Source organism: Gnatocerus cornutus, chromosome 1 (genome assembly GCF_029298725.1).
Source record: "Gnatocerus cornutus isolate USDA-ARS CGAHR chromosome 1, icGnaCorn1.1, whole genome shotgun sequence".
Lineage (NCBI taxonomy): Eukaryota > Metazoa > Arthropoda > Insecta > Coleoptera > Tenebrionidae > Gnatocerus > Gnatocerus cornutus.
Window position 1 is genome coordinate 16,894,487 of NC_142233.1, and position 22,015 is coordinate 16,916,501.

The window sequence follows — 22,015 nt, forward strand, 5'->3', positions numbered from 1 at the left end:
TCTCCGAAACTACGATAGATAGAAAAGTGCGATTTTTCCGTCGTTTTGCTAGTGTTTTAGTTGTTTATAATCTGCTATTAAATATGAAAAATTTGTTGGTTAATTTTTCCGAAAAAAATTGTTTTGACTCAAACGATGAAAACAGTTGAATCTGTCGTTTTTTGACCACCCCTCGTAAACTACTTGCAATATTGATCTGAAATTTGGCCAGCTGATTAATCTTAAGCAGCTCTTTCGATTGATACATAACTAAAAAATATGAAATGTTGTTTTTGTTTTTCAAAATTTCTTTGAAAATCATCCAAAAAAGTTTTCTTATAAACATATTTCTGTCAATATCTAATTTATTTGTAAAGCAATCTTACATTATTCGGACTCATTTTACGCAGATTTTTTTGCTGAATCTAAATTTGTGCTTGAAATTCCCGTACATCAATACCGAACTGAGTTATAACCAATTAAATTTTTGAGTTGTCGCCAGAGGGTCAAAATTTTAAAGGTCCAGAAATATTGTTGCTCTATATCTTGGCAACTACGACACACAGAGAGATACGATTTTTGCCTTCGTTTTTCTCACATTTTCTTTCCTAAAAAACCGTTCTTACATTTTCTGAAAATCAAAATTTTTTTTGAAAAAAAAATGCGCGACTACAATTATGGTAAATTTACTTCGATCGATACCTCGTTTATTTGTGGAGCATATTTAATTTATAAGCACTCATTTAGCGCAGAATTTTACGCAGATTCCAAATCCGTGCTCGAATTTCCCGTACATCAATAGAGAATTAAGTTATGACCAATTAAAATTCCGAGTTGTCGTCAGAGGGCCAAAATTTTTGTTTGTAAATCTAGTAAATATACTTCAATCAAAATCGTTTTTGTAGCAATTTTAAATTATATTGTACTCATTTTACGCAGAATTTCCCGTTAAATCCAAAACTGGTCCAATTTTTTTCGTCTGTCAACAAGCAACTGAGTTATAGCCGATTAAAGTTCTACAACAAAAAATAAGTTTTGTTTCATTTCTTTGTCTTAAATAAGTTTCACAGTTTTAGGATTTCCCTGTCACGTCTTTCCCCCGCTTCAACTGCTGCTGGATCTCCTCCAAGCTCTTCCCTTTGGTCTCCGGCACGCACAGATACAAATACACGAATCCCACCAAAGTCAAAAATCCAAAACTGCTGTAAGGAACCGTTAATCCAAAACTATCCGCCGTGGCCTGGTAAAACTTCGTCGACGCCATCATCCCTCCGGCGAAGGCGACGTTCACCAAACACACACTCTTCCCCTTAACACTCGCGGAGAAGATCTCGCTCGTGAGAATGTTGCAGATGACGCCCAACCCCACAGAAAACAGCACGACGAAGAGGATCATCATCACCAGAGGAAACCAGTCGAAGACGCTCACGTCGACGCCCGTGTGTTCCTTCAGGAAGAAGTACAGCGCCTGCAGGAGCAAGTTGACCCCGCAGCTGCCCGTGGAGAAGAGGAGGAGCGGTTTGCGCCCGTACTTGTCCACGAAGAAGGTGGAACCCACCACCATGAAGAGCTGGATGACGAAGAGGATCGTCGAGCCGACGTGCGCCGGGATGGAGTCGGTGGCGTCGGCTAACAGCACCTGGACGTAGAGACCGAAGGCGGACATTCCGGTCATCTGCTGGACGACGCGCACGCAGATCATCAGGACGAACGCGCGGCGGTTGGAGTCGATGGCGAAGATGTCTTTGAACGTCCCCGACTCGGACATCTGGCGGTTGACGTCTTTGGTGAGGGTGGAGAGTTCGTCGCTGACGTTGGAGCGGCGGCGGAGGAACTTCAACGCGGCTTCGGCGGCGTCCGGGCGGTTCTTCATGAGGAGGTAGTAGGGGCTTTCCGGCATCCTCCAGAACACCACGAGGAAAACCAGCGGAAACACGAAGAACGTCAACGCGGTGGCTTTGATGCTCCAGTAGGACCCCAGGAGGTTGACGTACACCATCCCCATCATGCAGGTCACGGAGATGAGCGTCCCCAAGGTGCCTCGGATGCGCGGAACGGCGATTTCCGCCACGTAGATCGGGACTATGGTGAAGGTCATTCCTTCGGCGAACCCGCCGATGAAGCGCGCCACGTACAACAGCTGCATGACTTGGTACGACAAGACGATGAGGAGAAAAGACACCACTTGAGGTACGGTGATGGCCATCATGGACTTCTTCCTCCCGATGGTGTCCAGGAGGAAGGTCGTCCCGAAGAACCCCCCGAAGATGTTCCCCAAGTGTCCGGTTATGGTGATGTACGACCCCTCGGCGTTAGACACGTCGAAAGGGTACTCATCTGAAAGAAGTTTGGGAAGAGAGGGTGCAGGCCATCCGGTGTGGAATCCAGTCGTGAAGACGACAATTGTTGCTGAAATTACCAGTGAGGTTCGCGGTGGAAAATTTAGGAAATTTACCTGAAATTGCTGCCAGAAACTGGGGCCATTGCTGGCCTTCGAAGTTTTTGGTTGTCATCGCGCATTCTTTGTTGGAAGAATGGCGAGATTTGAAAGTCACGATTTGTTTTATAGATGTTATCTGAGCGAAGGAATCCAAAACCTTTGTTTTCGTGTGTACACGTAGATTTGGTAAATTCGTGAGGAAATTGACGTATTATGAGCTATTTTTAGCAGTCCGTAAAAGTGTGGTTTAGCTGATTATTCTCATTTTCTTTAGATTCATTTGTTATTTTACATTTTTTTCTTTAGATCCTTTAGTTCTTATATGAGTTTTTTAGTTCTTCTAGTTCCTTTAGTTTCTCCAATTTTTTTAGTTCTTTTAGATCCTTGAAATCCTGTAGTTCCTTTAGTGTCTTTTATTTCTTTAGTTTCTTTAATTCTTTTAGTTTCTTTAGTTTTTTCAATTTGTTCAAAATCTAGTTTTTTAGTTTTTCTTGTTTCTTTGTTTGTTTTTTTTGTTCCTTTAGTTCCTTTAATTCCATTTGACCGTTTAGTTCTTGAATTTTCTTTAGTTTCTTTAGATTCTCTTATATTTTTGTTTTCTGTTGTTTAAGCGCACTTTATCAATTACTTCACTTAATTTCTTACTTATTTTGGGAGCAAATTTAAGTTACAAGAACTCATTTTACGCAGAATTTCATACTGATTACAAAACTGTGCAAATTTTTCACGTACGTCAATAAATAACTGAATTAGAAGAATTTAAACTTGCGATTGATACTTTTTTTTTTTTGAGCGCACTTTATCAAATACTTAGCTTAATATCTTCCTTATTTTTGGAGCAAATGAAAGTTATAAAGACTCATTTTACGCAGAATTTCAAGCAGATTCCAAGTCCGTGCTCAAATTTAGTGTACGACAACAAATTACTGAATATGGAGGATTGAAGGTTTGGAGAATTGGTTTTTAATTTCGAAATTTTCAATGCTCAGTTTTTCCGAAACTATGACAGACAGTAAAATGGGGTCTTAGCCATTTTTTTTCGTGCTTCTTTTATTTAAGAAATTAGTCTTACATATCTGAAATCCAAAAATTTTATATTTTTTGCAATTTAGAAAGTATGATTTTTGAAAAAATTATGTATCCAAATCTAATTCGGTCAAGATCTCGCTTATTTACGGAAAAATCTTAAACAATTAGTGCTCATTTCCCGCAGAATTTCACGCTGAATCCAAAACTATGCAAAATTTTTCCCGGACGTCAATAAATAACTGAATTAAAAGAATTTAAATTTGGGATTGATTAATCATTGCTTTTTTGAGGGCACTATCAACTAATTTGCTCAATATCTCACTTATTTTTTGAGCAATTTTAAGTTAAAAAGGACCTATTTGACGCAGAATTGTACGTAAATTTTAAATCTGTGCTCAAAGTCCACGTACGACAACAAATAACTGAGTTATGGCCGATTAAAGGTTCGTATTGTTGGTTTTTATTTTTGAATATTTCCATCCTCAATATTTCAAACTACGATAGATAGAAAGATGCGATTTTTGTCATCGTTTTTCTAGCGCTTTTGTTGCTTAGAATCCGCTCTTAGATATCCAAAATTTGACTTTTTTTTGAAAAAAAAATTTGACTTAAACGGTAAAAAAATGAATTTTTTGTTTTTGGACCACTTCTCGCGCACTACTTGCCGCATCAAGCTGAAATTTTGCGAGTTGATTGATCTAAAGCCGCGTTTTCAATTGATATAAAACTCAAAGGTATTAAATGTCGTTCTGGCTCTTAAAAAGTTCTTTGAAAATCATCTAAAAAACGTTTTAAAAACCTATTTCGATTAATACTTAGTTTATTTCTAAAGCATTCTTATATTATTAACGCTCATTTTAGGCAGAATTTTACGCTGAATCCAAATCCGTTCTTAAAGTTTTTGTACGTCAATAAATAATGAAGTCATGACGAATTAAAATTCCGAGTTGTCGCCAGAGGACCAACATTTTTTTATTTAAATATACTTCGATTTATTTCTGAAGTAATTTTAGATTATTTGAGCTCAGAATTTCACGCTGAATCCAAAAATGTGCAAAGTTTTTACGTACGTCAATAAATAACTAAATTAGAAGAATTTAAACTTGCGCTGGATAATTTTTTCTAGCGCACTTTATCAACTAATTCGCTCAATTCGTTCGCTTATTTTTGGAGCAAATTTTAAATAGAAAGACTCATTTTACGCAGAATTTCACGCTGAACCTAAAACTGTGCGTAATTTTCACGTATGTCAATAAATAACCGAATTAGAAGAATTTAAACTTGCAATTGAACATTTTTGTTTTTAGCGTACTATCTTTATCTACTAATTCGCTCATAATCTCGCTTTTTTTTTAGAAAATTTTAATTATATGAGCTCATTTTACGCAGACTTTTACGCTGAATCCAAAAATGTGCAAAGTTTTCACGTACGTCAATAAATAACTAAATTAGAAGAATTTAAACTTGCGCTGGATAATTTTTTCTAGCGCACTTTATCAACTAATTCGCTCAATTCGTTCGCTTATTTTTGGAGCAAATTTTAAATAGAAAGACTCATTTTACGCAGAATTTCACGCTGAACCTAAAACTGTGCGTAATTTTCACGTATGTCAATAAATAACCGAATTAGAAGAATTTAAACTTGCAATTGAACATTTTTGTTTTTAGCGTACTATCTTTATCTACTAATTCGCTCATAATCTCGCTTTTTTTTTAGAAAATTTTAATTATATGAGCTCATTTTACGCAGACTTTTACGCTGAATCCAAAAATGTGCAAAGTTTTCACGTACGTCAATAAATAACTAAATTAGAAGAATTTAAACTTGCGCTGGATAATTTTTTCTAGCGCACTTTATCAACTAATTCGCTCAATTCGTTCGCTTATTTTTGGAGCAAATTTTAAATAGAAAGACTCATTTTACGCAGAATTTCACGCTGAACCTAAACCTGTGCGTAATTTTCACGTATGTCAATAAATAACCGAATTAGAAGAATTTAAACTTGCAATTGAACATTTTTGTTTTTTAGCGTACTATCTTTATCTACTAATTCGCTCATAATCTCACTTTTTTTTTTGGAAAATTTTAATTATATGAGCTCATTTTACGCAGACTTTTACGCTGAATCCAAAAATGTGCAAAGTTTTCACGTACGTCAATAAATAACTAAATTAGAAGAATTTAAACTTGCGCTGGATAATTTTTTCTAGCGCACTTTATCAACTAATTCGCTCAATTCGCTCGCTTATTTTTGGAGCAAATTTTAAATAGAAAGACTCATTTTACGCAGAATTTCACGCTGAACCAAAAACTGTGCGTAATTTTTACGTATGTCAATAAATAACCGAATTAGAAGAATTTAAACTTACGATTGAACATTTTTGTTTTTTAGCGTACTATCTTTATCTACTAATTCGCTCATAATCTCACTTTTTTTTTGAAAAATTTTAATTATATGAGCTCATTTTACGCAGACTTTTACGCTGAATCCAAAAATGTGCAAAGTTTTCACGTACGTCAATAAATAACTAAATTAGAAGAATTTAAACTTGCGCTGGATAATTTTTTCTAGCGCACTTTATCAACTAATTCGCTCAATTCGCTCGCTTATTTTTGGAGCAAATTTTAAATAGAAAAACTCAATTTACGCAGAATTTCACGCTGAACCTAAAACTGTGCGTACTTTTCACGTATGTCAATAAATAACCGAATTAGAAGAATTTAAACTAGCGATTGAACATTTTTGTTTTTTAGCGTACTAACTTTATCTACTAATTCGCTCAATATCTCGCTTATTTTTTGAGAAAATTTAAATTGTATAAACTCATTTTACGCAGAATTTCACGCTGAACCTAAAACTGTGCGTACTTTTCACGTATGTCAATAAATCACGGAATTAGAAGAATTTAAACTTGCGATTGAACATTTTTGTTTTTTAGCACACTAACCTTTTCTACTAATTCGCTCAATATCTCGCTTATTTTTTTAAGAAAATTTAAATTATATGAATTCATTTTACGCAAAATTTCACGCTGAATCCAAAAATGTGCGAGTTTTTTACGTACGTCAATAAATAACTGAATTAGGATAATTTAAACTTGCGATTGATAAATTTTTGTTTTTTTGAGCGCACTTTATCAAATAGCTCAATATCTTCCTTATTTTCGGAGCAGATGTAAGGTATAAAGACTCATTTTGCGCAGAATTTTACGCAGATTCCAAAATCCACGTCCGACAACAAATAACTGAGTTATGGCGGATTGAAAGTGTCGAATAGTTGGTTTTTATTTTAGAAATTATTAATCCTCATTCTCAGTTGCTTTAAGAATTTCATAGCGTGTTTGAAAAATTCTCCGTTTTACAACGTCAAATTACTTGACAGAAACAAAAGACAGTTTCTTCAATCAAAAACATGATTGGAAATTTTAGTGCAAACTTGAGTTTTTTGCTGTTATCGCACGATCAAAGTGGGCCATGTACTCGTGTTATGATTTTCATTTTGTTATCACCTTTGAACAGTCTAATTTTAGATAATAAAATCAATCAAAAGACAAAATCAAGATTTTATCACCATTGATAGATCTCTGATAAGAAAACCTTGAACAAACGTTTCAATGTTAAAAGTTTGTAGTTTTAAACGCTCCAATGCCGCCACAGGAGGAAAGTAAAATCTGGCCTCAGGTCCTCGTGGTCATCACAGGTGAGTTCCAGGTGCAATCTTCGCGAATTTAACACTTTCTTCAGCAAATCTGTGCGTGTTCACCACCGGTCTCCACACAGGATGGCCAGCACCATCACTTCCTAAACTCTTCAGTGATGATTTTCCCTTCGAGGTCTCTAAAGACGAAGGCTCTTATGTCACCATCACTGGAAATGTGGGGAATATTTGCGGCGGTTTCCTCTGCTACCTCCTTCTGGACCGAATTGGAAGAAGAAAGTCGATTTTGTCCATCGCGATTCCTCAAGCTGGTTCGTTTATTAGCTTCGTTCTTTCGTACCAAGTCAAGGAGTTGTTGTATTTGGGGCGGTTTCTTGGAGGAATGGGCGAAGGAATGGCGCTGACCGTCGCCATGCTGTACGTGGGCGAGATCACCGAGCCCAGAATCCGAGGTTCTTTGTGCACTGTGGTCTCAATTTTTCTCTACTTGGGGGTGTTGTACATCAACATCATCGGGTCGTACTTGAGCGTGAAAATCACCGCGTGGAGTTGCTTGGTTTTCCCGGTGGTGTTCTTGGTGTCGTTCTGGAGGATGCCGGAGAGTCCGTACTACCTCCTCATGAACAACCGCGAAGAGGAAACAAGACGAGTGTTGAAATTCCTCCTCCACAAGAAGAACGTCGATGGCGAGGTGGAGAAGCTCAAAAACGACGTCGCGAGACAGATGTCTGAAACGAGCACCTTCAAAGACATCTTCGCCATTGACTCCAATAGAATGGGCCTCTTCGTCATGGTCGGCGCGCGCTTCTTCCAACTCGCCACTGGTAACGCCGTCTTCAACTTCTACATCCAAATCCTCCTCAAAGAAGTCACCGACGACATCAACCCTGAGGTTGGTGCCACCGTCATCCTCGTCATCCAACTCGTCATGACTGTGGTTTCAACATTCACAGTGGACAAGTGGGGGCGCAAACCTCTTCTTCTTTTCTCCTCCATCGGGTGCTTATTGGACTTAACAATCGAGACGATTTTCTTCGTTTTGAAAGACCACACTGAGATTGATCTCTCAGGAGTCAGTTGGCTACCTCTGGCTCTTCTGATGGTGCAAATCGTCATTTATTCAGTGGGTCTTGGAGTGGTGGTCACTGTCTTAAACGGAGAGATGTTTTCGGCCAGTGTTAAGAGCAAAATGTCGTGTTTGGTTAACACAGCTTACGCTTTGATGACTCTTGGATTTACCAAGTACTACCAAGCCACTGATGATAGTTTCGAATTGTCGGTGCCGTTCGGGAGTTTCGCAGTTTTGACGTTGATTGGGGTCGGTTTTATGTATTATATAGTGCCGGAAACGAAGGGGAAAACTTTGGAGGAAATTCAGCAGCGATTAAAAGGAAAGGGGAAATAAATCCGTGTAACATTAGTGCCAAAAAGAACTTTTAAAAAATTTCTGAATTGAATCTTAGCATAGATTAATAAATGAACAAAATAAAATTTTTAAATTTGAAAAGCCTCAAATTTATTGTCATCAAAATTATCTAAACCCAATCTGGAAAATTAATATTAATCGATAGAAGATAACAATAATTCTTTTCGGTTCCATGAAGTTCGATACCAATCAGCCAAATAATCATTAAAAAAATGTAATTGCTTTTGTAGATTTTGATCAAGATGATGACATCTGTAATAATAATAATACAAAGATCCTGTGATACGAAAATAATGTGTCTGTGTATTCTGTGATAAAAAAGATTGCTATCTCTAATAAGTGCTAATAAAAACTGTGATTATTATCAAGCACTTCATTTATTTACTTTTGATGACTAATCACGACTAATCCAGTCCTATTTTGGGTAGTGTATTTTATTCACTGTTTTTATTAACGCCAAAAAATCAAAAATTACGAAAAAAATTATTTCACACAGTAACTCTAGTAGTTTCAACACTAAATTGATGAAATTTAGAAGAATTACAAGCTTTGAGTAAAGCTTTATTTGTCCCAAATTTCAGTTTTATCGAGCCAACCAGGGAATATATATTATTGTTCAATTATAGCGAAAACCAGAAATTTCGAAACTTCTTGATTTCGCCGTGTAGTTCTGGTAATTTAAACACTACAACAATGAAATTTAGCGGGGAAACTGTCGTCGACTTGTTTTATAACTGTGCCAATTTACAAATTCATAGAATCAAAAAGGCAAAATCAATAAGTGTTTCTTTATACTTAGACAAAGTCAAAAATTTCAAAAAATATTGATGTTACTCTGCTGTTCTTGCCATTTTTACTCTAAATCCTTGAAATTTGGAGAAATTACTGGCTGAGCTAGTTGGTACAAATTTCAAGTTTATCCAACCGAAGAGGTTTAGTTGTTTATTTACAGGAATTTTGCAAATTTTTTATTGCACCGTGTAGTTCTCGCACTTTTAACACGAAATTAATAAAATTTGAAATGATGATTTCTCGCTGATTTTCGATGTTTTCTGGCTTGAAGTCGCAAAGAAGAGCTCGAAATCTCCAAAACCATCACTTTTCATCAAGATTTAACGGCTGAATTGCAAGAAAACAGCAGAAATCTGCACGAAATCATCAAAATTCATAGAGAAATCCGCTTATTTCGATGAAAAACGAAGTTTTCTCGCTGGTTTTTGATGTTTTCTGGCTTAAATTCGCAAAGAGCTCGAAATCTACAAAACTATCACTTTTTTTTTAATTTTAGCTTCATCAGGTCGAGAAGGCAAAATTTATTACTATTCATTTATAGGAAGAATCAAAAATTTTGAAATTTTTTTATTAAGCCCTGTAGTTCTCGTAGTTGTGACATTACAACAATGAAATTTGTAAAATTACCGACTTTGATTGGTTTTATAACAGTGCCATAGTACAATTTCATAGAGTCAAAGAGGCAAAAGCGTTCATTTATAGCAAGAGCCAGAAATTTCGAAAAAATTTGATTACACCCTGTAGTTTCCGTAGTTTTAACACTAAATCAATAAAATTTTAACTTTTTTTAATAGTCCAAAATTTTCAGCTATATGGGATTGAAAGAGCATGGCTAAAAATTTTCGACTTTACCCTGTAGTTCTTTTAGTTCTCACATTAATAAAATTTTGAGAAATAACTCGCCTTTAGTAGAGATTTTTTCGATTACTTCCTGTAGTTCCTGTAGTTTTAACACCACAGCAATAAAAATTTTGTGGCAAAGTGGCAAAATTTAAAAGTGTTTATTTAGAGCGACGGTCAAGAATTTCGAAAATTTTCGATTCCACCCTAAAGTTTTCTATAGTTTCTATAGTTTTAGCACTACAGTAATGAAATTTGGAGAATTTACTGTTGTTAAGTGAAGTTTTTTTTGTACATAATTTTAACTTCATTGAGGCAATAGAACAAAATTTATAATGAGTTTACAAGAAAATAAAAAAAAGAATCCAATAAAATCACCCCAAACAGTACTACTGAAAACATATTTTTGTCAATATCTAGTTTATTTGTACAGCAACTGTACGTTGTTTAGGCTCATTTTACGCAGAATTTAACGCTGAATCCAAATCCGTACTCAAAAATCTGGTACGTCAACAAATAACTGAAGTATGGCCGATTATAGTTCGGATAGTTGATTTTAATTTTCGAAATTTTCAATTCTCGATATCTCCGAAACTACGCTAGATACAAAAATGCGGTTTTTAGTATCGTTTCTTTCGTGTTCTTGTTGTTTTAAATCCGCTTTTAAAAATCCAAAATCCGTTAGTCGATTTTTTCGAAAATAAAAATTCCGATTTCAACGACCAAAAATTTTACGTTTTTTGACCGCCTCTCGTAAACTATTTGACTTACTAATTTAAAATTTGGCCCAATGATAGACCACAAGCTACTCCTTCGATTCATACATAAATTTCACCCCAAAAAGTTCCTTAAATATCACCCCAAAGGATTTTTTTTTGGTCAATATTTCGCTTATTTGTGAAGGAATCTTACATTATTTGGACTCATTTTACGCAAAATTTCACGCTAAATCCAAATAAAATAAATAAACTTCTTTGGTTTCTGGACTGAAGTGGATACATTTTAACACAGTTTTTAAGAAAACCAAAATTTTTAGAAAGTTGAAAATATTTTCTTTATTCATTGATTTATAGACCAGTGTCGAAGCCTTCAAAAAAGGTAAAACGTGCAAAAAAATCGTAGTAGAATGAAACCTATTGGAAAATGTTGAGAATATTACAAAAATGAAAGGAAAAATAAATTACGGTCGATTCGAGATCGGGAAGTGGGAGAGGGTGGGTTTTTAAGGGTTAAAATCGGTTTATCTCGATTTCCGGCAAAACTACAACTCTTATGGAAAAAGTTAAATGGAAAAGTTGTAGGTAATAAAAAGATATACAACTTTTGTATTTACACTTTTTTTTCATAACCTCAAAATTCACATGAAAAACTCAAAAAACCACGTTTTTGGTTTTTTATTTTTATCTTTTACAAAAATTTTTTTTTAATGAAATTTGATGAGAACTTACCTTTGTATATACCAAATACACAAGAATTTTTTGGATTTGAAAAATTAATTTTTTCTCCTTATTTTTATTTAATACCGAAAAAGCACCCTAATTTTCAATCGAAAATTCCCGCGTCAAAATATCAGCTTTTTTAAAAAAGTTGGTGGGCTTTTTATTCGTTGAAATCTCTACTTTCTGATAGTGTAATAAAAAATATACGTCACTATGGAAAATATTTTCAAAAAATTTAAAAAACGAAAAAAACTCGAATCGAAAAATTATTTTTCGATCATTATGTACAATTTTGAGCTATTTATTAATATTAACACTGTAATTGATTAACAAAAAAATTTTCAATCAAAAGATACTACTATAATTAACAAACAACTAAGTTAATAATGTGTATATTTGATAAAACATCTACAATTTGATTGCTCTGGCATTTATATTAACAGAGTTACAGTTTTAACATATTTTTTTCAAGACTTTATAGTTGATTCCCAAAATAAAAAATCCAAAATTTGACATTTTTGATCGGTAATAGCATTTTTTTTCGCAGTTAATTGTATATTAATTACTGTACGTCTAAATTAGTAATCTCCTCAATTTTCATGTATGTTAAAAATACAGCCCTTAATACATATATAATTTAAACAGTTAACGGTTTAATAAAAAAAAAATTAAATTTGCCAAAATTAGTACGTTTTGCTGTAGAATTTTGAAATTTAGCAGACTTAGTAATTAAGTTCAAAGCAGTAATTTTGATAAATTGCTTTGGCATTAAAATTGTTAGAGATGCAGCCCTTATTAGACAATTCTTTCAGATTTCGGTTCAATCAAAAAATTAAATTTTCCAAAATTAGTACCTTTTGCTGTATAATTTTGAAATTTGGCATATTTAGTAATTAAATCTGAAATAATAGCCTTGCTAAATTTCATTGTTTTGTCATTAAAATAGACCCATATATTTTTTCCAAAAGTTTTTGGTTCTTTTTCAAAATAAAAAATTCCAAAATTTGACTTTCTTGGTTTATATTTTTGCAATTTAGCACAGTTAATAAATAAGTCTAAATTAGTAACTTCCTCAAATTTTATTGTTTGGCGTTAAAACTGACCGAGATAAAACCCCTAATAAATAATTTTTACAGTTTTTGGTCCATTCAAAAAAATTATAAAAAAATTTCAAATTCAGTATCTTTTGCTGCATAACTTTAAAGTTTCGTCTGGTTAGTAACTAAGTCCAAATTAGTAACTTTGCCAAATTTGATTGCTTTGGCATTAAAATTGTTAGAGTTACAAGCATTAACATATTTTTTCAAAAATTTCTAGTTTCATCATCAATTTAAAAAATTTCGAAATGTGTTTCTTTTGATCGATAATTTTGTAATTTGGCACAATTAATAAATAAGTCTAGATTAAAAACCTCCCGAAATTTCATTGCTAGAATCGGAAAACGACGAAGGAATACCATCAAAGAGACAGAAATTATTGAACTAAAAAATGTTCCGAAGAACATTTATATAGTATGAGATTTTTTTTTATGAGAAAAATATAATAAAATTGTAATAAACCAGCTTTTTTACTGAAAAAAAATTATAACATCCTCATTTTTTAGATAAAATTCCCTTTAAATCCTTCTTGAATATTTTTAACAACAATTTTCCCATGTTTTATTTTGCAATCTTAATGTTTGATGGATTGAAAATTTTTTGTTTATCAATGTAACATAGAATCATACGCTAAATAAGTAACTACAGTGTTAATATTAATAAATAGCTCAAAATTGTACATAATGATAGAAAAATAATTTTTCGATTCGAGTTTTTTTTGTTTTTTAAATTTTTTGAAAATATTTTCCATAGTGACGTATATTTTTTATTACACTATCAGAAAGTAGAGATTTCAACGAATAAAAAGCCCACCAACTTTTTTAAAAAAGCTGATATTTTGACGCGTAAATTTTCGATTGAAAATTAGGGTGCTTTTTCGGTATTGAATAAAAATAAGGAGAAAAAATTAATTTTTCAAATCCAAAAAAATTCTTGTGTATTTGGTATATACAAAGGTAAGTTCTCACCAAATTTCATAAAAAAAAAATTTTTTTGTAAAAGATAAAAATAAAAAACCAAAAACGTTTTTATAACTTTGTTAGTTTTGATGCTAAAACAACGGAAATTTGAGGAATTATTACTTTTGGCACACCAATTAGTTGTTCTAAATTTCAAAATTTTAGAGCAAAAAACAGAAATTTTAAAAATTTTCATTTTAGGAGTTGACCATTTTGACTTTTTCTGTTAAGTTCTGTAACTTTGCCGGTTTTGATGCAAAGTGGCTTAAATTTGGAGACATTACTTATTTTGACACAACTTCTAATTTTGCCAGATTAGAAAATTTTAGAGCAAGAAACAGGACTTTTAGAAATTTGTATCTAAAAAATAGACCAAAAATTTGCACTCTTTCATATTAAATTCAGTAACTTTGTTGTTTTTAATAGGAAATTCCTGAAATTTGGAGGCATTACTAGTTTTGCCATGGCTTCTAATTAGCCAAAATTTGAAAGGGCAGGAAAAAAAATTGTAGAAACTACGAGGGATAGAAAAATTTAATTTCTCACTCAAACAATTTTTCGTTTATTGACCGCCTTTCGTAAACTTCTTATTCTATCAATCTAAAATTTGACCACTTGATTTCGCCCGGAAAAAAATCAAAATTATTTAGGCCTAATTAATCAGCGCACTTTTCTAAATTAATTGCCGCTCTTTATAAAAAGTGAAATCCGTTCAAACTGATCTGAGATTTCCCGTATTTCTGTACAATTTTTCCACGATTAGTGCAATAATTCTTAACTTAATTAATTTGTTTAGTAGAATTTGATATCGATTTACCAAAATTAGCGTTCGTGCTTTAATCTAATTTAGTATCTCTTATATTAGTTTGGTTGAAGCAATAGATTTACACCGCACAACACAACTTAAATATTTACTTAAAAGTAAGTAACACAGTTCAACAGTTCCAAAAACAATAAATATTTAATGGTTTATTATATTAACAGTACAAAGGTAAAATTGCGTCACGAGTTTCGTTTCTATTTTTCGTTTCAAGTTCATTCGCCTGAGCTGGACTCTTCAGATTCTTCGCAATCTTTTATTATCGATTTCAAACTGCTTCGACGTCCGACTATTGCGTACAAAATCACACCAGAGACCAACAAAACCAGAAAAATAGACATCTGTGGAGAATGATCACATTGAAACCACTTGAATTTGAATCTTACTGTAAGGTAGTGGGTCATGTTAGAGCGAAAACTGTTTGGCAACGAGTTTTAACGTGTTATCTTTGAGGAATTATGCGGAGAAATTTGATTTTCAAATGAGTGTTAAAAGTGCAAATTTAGATAATAAAATTCAATTCAAATTCTCATAAAAAATACAATTTTCTAAAATGTCTGTTTCTTGCTCTAAAGTAGTAAATCCTCCGTTTTTGATTGTCTTCTCAGGAAAACCAACAAAGTTAAGCAACTTAATAAAAAAATACGAAATTTTGGTCAACTCTTAAATTAAAAATTTATAAAAAATTTGCTTTTTGCTATAAAATTTTGAAAATTTGAACAGTAAATTACCGTACCTAAAGCAGTAATGCCTCATATTTTCATAGTGTTGTTGTCAAAATTAACTAAGTTACAGAATTTAATTAAGATGGGGACATTTTTGTTTGTGCGACAAAAAAAAATGTTTTTAAATCTGTTTCTTGCTCTAAATTTTCTAATTTGGCACAACTAGAAGCCGTTTTAAAATTAGTTATCTCTTTAAATTTCACCGTATTTCCATCAAAACCGGCAAAGCTACCGAACTTAACAGAAGTAAACATTTTTGGTCAACAATTTTTCAAATTCTTGCTTTTTGCTCTAAAATTTTAAAATTTTGAACAGATAATTAGCGTTCGAAAATAAGTATTGCCTTAAATTTTCAATGTTTTGGCGTCAAAACTAACATAATCACTGAATTTAAAAAAAGGACTTTTTTATACATGTCAAAAATAAAATTTTTTAAAATTTCTGTTTTTGCTCTAAAATTTTCTAATATGGCAAAATTAAAAATAATGTCAAAACTAGTAGATTTTCCAAACTTGATTGTTTTCTCAGTAAAACAAAGTTACGCATTTTAATAAAAAGAATACAAAAATTTTTGGTCAACTCTTAGTTTGAAAATTTCTAAAATTTTTGTTTTTTGCTCTAAAATTTTTAAATTTGGAATTATAAATAACCGTGCCTAAAGTAGTAATTCCTCAAATTTTCACCGTTTTGTCGTCAAAATTACCAAAGTTACAGAATTTATTAAAAAATGGAGACTTGTTTACATGCCAAAAATAAAAATTTCTAAAGTACCTGTTTCTTGCTCTAAAATTTTGAAATTTAAAATAATTAATTAGCTTGCCAAAAGTAATAATGCTTTGAATTATTACAGAATTTATTAAAAAATGAGACTTTTTTATAAATAGATGTTAAAATTAAAAATTTCTAAAATTCCGGTTTCGTGCTCTAAAATTTTCTAATTTGGCACAATTAGAAGCCGTGTCAAAGCTAGTAGTGTCTCTAACTTTCAGCGTCCTTCTACTAAATTTCAGAAATTGTCCATTGAATCAGCAAGGTTACAAAATTTAATAAAAAAAAGTACAAATTTTTAGTCAACTTTGAAAACAAAAATTTCTACAAATTTCGTTTTTTGCTCTAACATTTTGAAAATTTAAACAGTAAATTACTCGGCCTAAGTTAGCAATATTTTGAATTTCCGTTGTTTTGGCATCAAAATTAAGAAATTTACAGAATTCATTAAAAAATGTTTTTGCAAGTCAAAAATAAAAATTCCAAAATTTTTGTTTTTAGCTCTAAAAATTTTTAATTTAGCACAATTAAAAACCGTGTCACAACTAATAATGTCACCAAATTTTAGCGCCGTCCCATTAAAACCAGCAAAGTTACGGAACCTAACTGAAAAAGAAATTTTTGGTCAATTTTTCAAATAAAAAATTTAAAAATTTTTATTCCTGGCTGTAAAATTTTGAAATTTAGAACAGTCAATTATAGTGCTAAAACTAGTAATGCCTCAAATTTGTATAGTATAGACTTCACAACTAACAAAGTTACAGAACTTAGTTCATAAGAGGATTTTTTTATTCGAAGAAAAAATAACATTTTCTAAACTTTTAATTTCTTGCTCTAAAATTTTCTATAATGGCACAAATAAAAGTAAAGTTAAAACTAATAAATTTTCCAAATTTGATTGCTTTCCCAGTAAAACCAGCAAAGTTACGCAACTGAATAAGAATAAAATGCAAATTTTTGGTCAACTCTGAAATTGAAAGTTTCTAAAACTCCTGTTTTTTGCTCTAACATTTTAAAATTTAAAACAGCCAATTACCGTGCCTAAATCAGTATTGCCTCAAATTTTGATAATTTGGACGTCAAAATTAACAAAGTTACAGAATTTAATAAAAATTGTGACAATTTTATTCGTGCGTAAAATAAAATATTTTAAAATTACTGCTCTCAAATTTTCTAATTTAGCACAAATAATGTCAAAACTAGCAAATTTTCCAAATTGAATAATCTGATTGTTTTCCCAGTAAAAACAACAAAGTTACGCAATTTAATAAGAACAAATAAAAATTTTGGCCCAACTCTAAAATTTCAAATTTATAAAAATTTTCTTTCTTGTTCTAAAATGTTGAAATGTAGAACAGTCAATAAACGCCCCAAATTTTCATGGTATTGGAATCAAAATTAACAAAGTTACAGAATTTAGTTCATCACAGGATTTTTTTGTTCCTAGGAAAAGTAATATTTTCTAAACTTGCCATTTCTTGTTCTAAAATTTTCTAATTTAGCATAATTATAGTCATGTGAAAACTTGTAAATTTTTCAAATTTCATTGCTTTTCCAGTAAAAAAGGACGCAAGTTATTAAGAAAAAGTACAAATTTTTGGTCAACTCTTAAATTAAAAAGTTGAAACTAAAATTCTTGTTTTTGAGTCTAAAATTTTGAAATTTGGGATAGGTGCCAAAAGTGGTAACGTCCTAAAATTTTATTGATTTATCGTCAAAACTAACAAAGTTACAGATTTTTTTATTTGTGCGAAAAATAAAATTTTATAAACTTTATACTTTTTATAACAATGATAGGTCAGAAACTTTTTTTCTCTTACCAGAAGATTTAGAAAAATGACTGTTATTACCTGTGAATAGTGTAAATATGAACAATACAACCAATAAAAATTTATGCAATTTTTCCACATTTCAACGTGCGCAATGTTTAACCACGCGCTCAAGACTTTATCACTTGATAACTAAAGATAACCTTGAGCACAATATTTAATTTTGATTGTTAAATGACTTGTTTGTAGTCACAACCGCTCCAATGCTACCGCCGGAAAAAAGTAAAATTTGGCCTCAAGTCCTCGTGGTCATCACAGGTAAATTCTTGGTACAATTCACCCGAATTTAACAGTTTCTTCAGCAAATCTTTGCGTCTTCACCGGCGGTCTGCACACAGGATGGCCAGCACCATCACTTCCTAAACTCTTCAGTGATGATTTTCCCTTCGAGGTCACTAGAGATGAGGGCTCTTATATCACCATCACTGGAAATGTGGGGAATATTTGCGGCGGCTTCCTCTGCTACCTCCTTCTGGACCGAATTGGAAGAAGAAAGTCGATTTTGTCCGTCGCGGTTCCTCAAGTTGGTTCTTCGGTTAGCTTCGTTCTTTCGTACCAGGTGAAGGAGTTGTTGTATTTGGGGCGGTTTCTTGGAGGAATGGGCGAAGGAATGGCGCTGACCGTCGCCATATTGTACGTGGGCGAGATCACCGAGCCCAGAATCCGCGGTACTTTGTCTACTCTAGTCTCGATTTTTCTTTACTTGGGAATGGTGTACTTGAACATCATCGGGTCGTATTCGAGCATTAAAATCACCGCGTGGAGTTGCTTGGTTTTCCCGGTGGTGTTCTTAGTGTCGTTCTGGAGGATGCCGGAGAGTCCGTACTACCTCCTCATGAAGAACCGCGAAGAAGAAACTAGAAGAGTGTTGAGATTCCTGCGCCACCAGAAGAACGTCGATGGCGAGGTGGAGAAGCTCAAAAACGACGTCGCGAGACAGATTTCAGAAACCAGTACCTTCAAAGACATCCTGGCTGTTGACTCCAACAGAATGGGCCTCTTCGTCATGGTCGGCGCGCGCTTCTTCCAACTCGCCACCGGTACGGCGGTCTTTAACTTCTACATCCAAATCCTCCTCGAAGAAGCCACCGACGCCGTCACTCCTGAGGTCGGTGCCACCATCATCCTCATCATCCAACTCGTGGTGACTGTAGTTTCAACCTTCATAGTGGACAAGTTGGGGCGTAAACCTCTTCTTCTTTTCTCCTCCATCGGGTGCTTCTTGGACTTAACAATCGAGACGATTTTCTTCGTTTTGAAAGAACACACTGATGTTGATCTCTCGGTGATCAGTTGGTTACCTCTGGTTCTTCTTATGGTACAAATCGTCATTTATTCATTGGGTCTTGGTGTGGTAGTCAGCGTCTTCAATGGAGAGATGTTTTCGGCGAGTATTAAGAGCAAAATGTCGTGTTTAGTTAATGGAATTTACGCTTTGATGACTCTTGGGTTCACCAAGTACTACCAAGCCACTGGCGATGGTTACGGACTGTCGGTGCCGTTCGGAAGTTTCGCAATTTTGACGTTGATTGGGGTTGGTTTTGTGTATTTTATTGTGCCGGAAACGAAGGGGAAGACTTTGGAGGAAATCCAACAGCGATTAAAAGGAAAAGAAAAAATTAAGACTCGCCGTTAGTCTTAATAATAAATTTTAATTTACAATGTTAAGTGCAGAGTAAAACTTGTACCTGAGCATAAATTAATTAATTAATTAATTAATTAATAAACTATTTTTAAATGTTAAGCAATTTTGGTTTTCTTAAAAAAATATTTAAAATTCGCAGTCGCTTCCGCATATTTCTAGCATTTTCTAGATTTTAAATTTTCTAAAATTTTTGTTTTTTGCTCTAAAATTGTGAAATTGTGCACACTTAATTACCCTGTCTAAAACTGTAACGCCTCAAATTTGTATAGTTTTGTCGTCAAAATTAACAAAGTTACAGAATTTAATTAAAATATTTCTTTTTATTTGTGCAAAAAATAAAATGTTCTAAAATTTCTACTTCTTGCATTAAAACTCTCTAATTTGACACAACTAAAAATCGTGTCAAATTTTGTAATGCCTCCATATTTACGAAACTTAATACAAAAAGTACAAAATTATTTTTCGACTCTTGAAATAAAAATTTCTAAAATTATGGTGTCTCGCTCTAAAATGTTGCAATTCAGCACAGTTAATAACCGCGTCTATGGTGCTATCTACCCAAATTTTTATTGCTTTAACATCAAAATTAACAGTGCCAAAGAAATTAATAAAACTGAGGACTTTTTTATTTGTGCAAAAAATAAAATATTTTTAAAATGTATGTGTCTTGTTCTGAAATTTTCTAATTTGACACAATTAAAAGTAATGTCAAAACTAGTAATGGTTTCAAATTTCAGCAATTTCCTATTAAAAACTAAAAAGTTACTGAATTTAATACGAGAATCGGAAATTTTTGGCCAATTCTTCAAAAGCAAATTTGTAAAATTCCTTTTTTTTGATCTAAAATTTTGAAATTTGGAACAGTAAATTACCGTGCCTAAAGTAGTGATGCCTCAAATTTTCATTGTTTTTTCAAAACTAGTAAATCCGCCAAATTTGATTGTTTTTCTAACAAAACCAACAAAGTTAGGTCACTTAATAAAAAAAAAATAAAAATATTTGCTCAACCCTTAATTGAAAAATTATACAATTCCTGTTTTTGGCTCTAAAATTTTCTAATTTGGCACAGTTAAAAGCCGTTGAAAAATTAAAAATTTCTACAAATTTCAGCGTTTTTCCTTCAAAACCGGCAATGTTACAGAACGTAACAGAAAAAGTACAAATTTTTGGTCAATTCTTAAAATAAAAATTTCTAAAATTCCTATTTTTTGCTCGAAAATTTTTAAATTTAGAACAAATGATTTGCGTGCCAAAAATAGTATTGCCTCGAATTTTTGTTGTTTTGTCATCAAAACTAACAAAATTACAAAATTTATTAAAAAATTGGGACTTTTTACACGTCGAAAATAAATATTTCTATAATTTCCATTTCTTGCTCTAAAAATTTCTAATTTGACAAAATTAGAAGTCGTGTCAAAACGAGTAATGTCTCCAAATTTCAGCGCCCTGCCATTAAAACCGGCAAAGTTACGAAACCTAATTGAAAAAGTGCAAATTTTTGGTCAAATTTTCTAATAAAAAATTCCGAAATTTTTATTCTTTGCTCTAAAATTTTGAAATTTAGAACAGTTAATTATTGTGCTAAAAGTAGTAGTGCCTCAAATTTTCATAGTGTTGCCATCAAAATTAACAGTTACAGAAATTGGTTCATAAGAGAATTTTTTATATTCGTGACAAAAGCAACATTTTCTAAACTTCCTATTTCGTGTTCTAAATTTTTCTAATTTGGCACAATTAGAAATTATGTCAAAATTAGTAGATCCTCCAAATTTGATTGATTTCCCAGTGAAACCAATTTAATTACGCAACGAAAAAAATAGAAATCTTTAGTTAACTCTTAAAATAAAAATTTCTAAAATTCCTGTTTCTGATTCTAAAATGTTAAAATTTAAACCAGTTAATAAGCGCGCCAAAAGTAACAATACCTTATATTTTCAGAGTTTTGTCATCAAAATTAACAAAATAACAGAATTTATTCAAAAAACGGTTTTTTTTTATTCATGCGAAAAATAAAATTTTCTAAAATTTCTGTTTTTTGCTCTAAAACGTTTAAATTTGCCACTATTATAGGCCGTCTCAAAACTAGTAACACCTTAAATTTCACCGCTTTCCCATTACAATCAACAAAGTTACAAAACGTAATTCAAATAGTGCAAATTTTTGGTCAGCTTTCTAATTCAAAAAATCTAAAATTCCAATTCCTTGTTCAAAAAATTTGAAATTTGGAACAGTCAATTATCGTGCCAAAATTAGTAACACCTCCAATTTTCATGGTTTTGGCGTTAAAATCGGCAAAGATATAAAATTTAATTGATAAGACGAAAAACACCAATTTTCTAAAATTCGTGTTTGTTAATCTAAAATTTTAGAATCTGGCACAATTAGAACTTGATGGAGAAAATCATTTAATAAAAATAATGGAAATTTCTAGGATAAAAAAAATAATTAATTACTAGTGTTCCTAATTTTTCATAAACTGAGCACATCTTAATTAATTTTCAAAGCCAAAGAAGCCAACAAAAGCATCCGACTTTGTTAGGAAAACATTTTACCGACGTTATCTGACTT

At 32.4% G+C, this 22,015-nt stretch overlaps 4 protein-coding genes across 4 annotated transcripts in view; 2 read left to right on the forward strand and 2 right to left on the reverse strand.

The window, feature by feature from the left end:
* Lgr4 (Leucine-rich repeat-containing G protein-coupled receptor 4) overlaps positions 1-22,015 on the reverse strand; it is a 154,548-nt gene that overhangs the window by 62,888 nt on the left and 69,645 nt on the right. The window lies entirely within an intron of this gene.
* LOC148180597 (facilitated trehalose transporter Tret1-like) lies at positions 1,052-2,711 on the reverse strand. The gene is made up of 2 exons (XM_088048819.1): positions 2,435-2,711; positions 1,052-2,388 (listed from the first exon to the last, which is right to left on the reverse strand). The coding sequence occupies exons 1-2, from the start codon at positions 2,490-2,492 to the stop codon at positions 1,052-1,054; spliced, it is 1,395 nt and encodes a 464-aa protein (XP_087904945.1). The 5' UTR covers positions 2,493-2,711.
* Positions 7,095-8,593, forward strand: LOC148180598 (trehalose transporter 1-like protein). The gene is made up of 2 exons (XM_088048936.1): positions 7,095-7,113; positions 7,161-8,593. The coding sequence occupies exons 1-2, from the start codon at positions 7,095-7,097 to the stop codon at positions 8,510-8,512; spliced, it is 1,371 nt and encodes a 456-aa protein (XP_087905062.1). The 3' UTR covers positions 8,513-8,593.
* LOC148180599 (trehalose transporter 1-like protein) lies at positions 17,977-19,438 on the forward strand. The gene is made up of 2 exons (XM_088048949.1): positions 17,977-18,060; positions 18,105-19,438. Exons 1-2 carry the CDS (start codon positions 18,006-18,008, stop codon positions 19,436-19,438), a joined length of 1,389 nt encoding a protein of 462 aa, XP_087905075.1. The 5' UTR covers positions 17,977-18,005.

Bases quoted from the DNA above. Each gene is read 5' to 3' on its own strand.
- LOC148180597 (XM_088048819.1), bottom strand. From the start codon at position 2,492: ATGACAACCAAAAACTTCGAAGGCCAGCAATGGCCCCAGTTTCTGGCA. The intron at 2,389-2,434 runs GTAAATTTCCTA...TGGTAATTTCAG, and splicing joins GTTTCTGGCAGCAATTTCAG to CAACAATTGTCGTCTTCACG.
- LOC148180599 (XM_088048949.1), top strand. From the start codon at position 18,006: ATGCTACCGCCGGAAAAAAGTAAAATTTGGCCTCAAGTCCTCGTGGTC. The intron at 18,061-18,104 runs GTAAATTCTTGG...CAGTTTCTTCAG, and splicing joins AGTCCTCGTGGTCATCACAG to CAAATCTTTGCGTCTTCACC.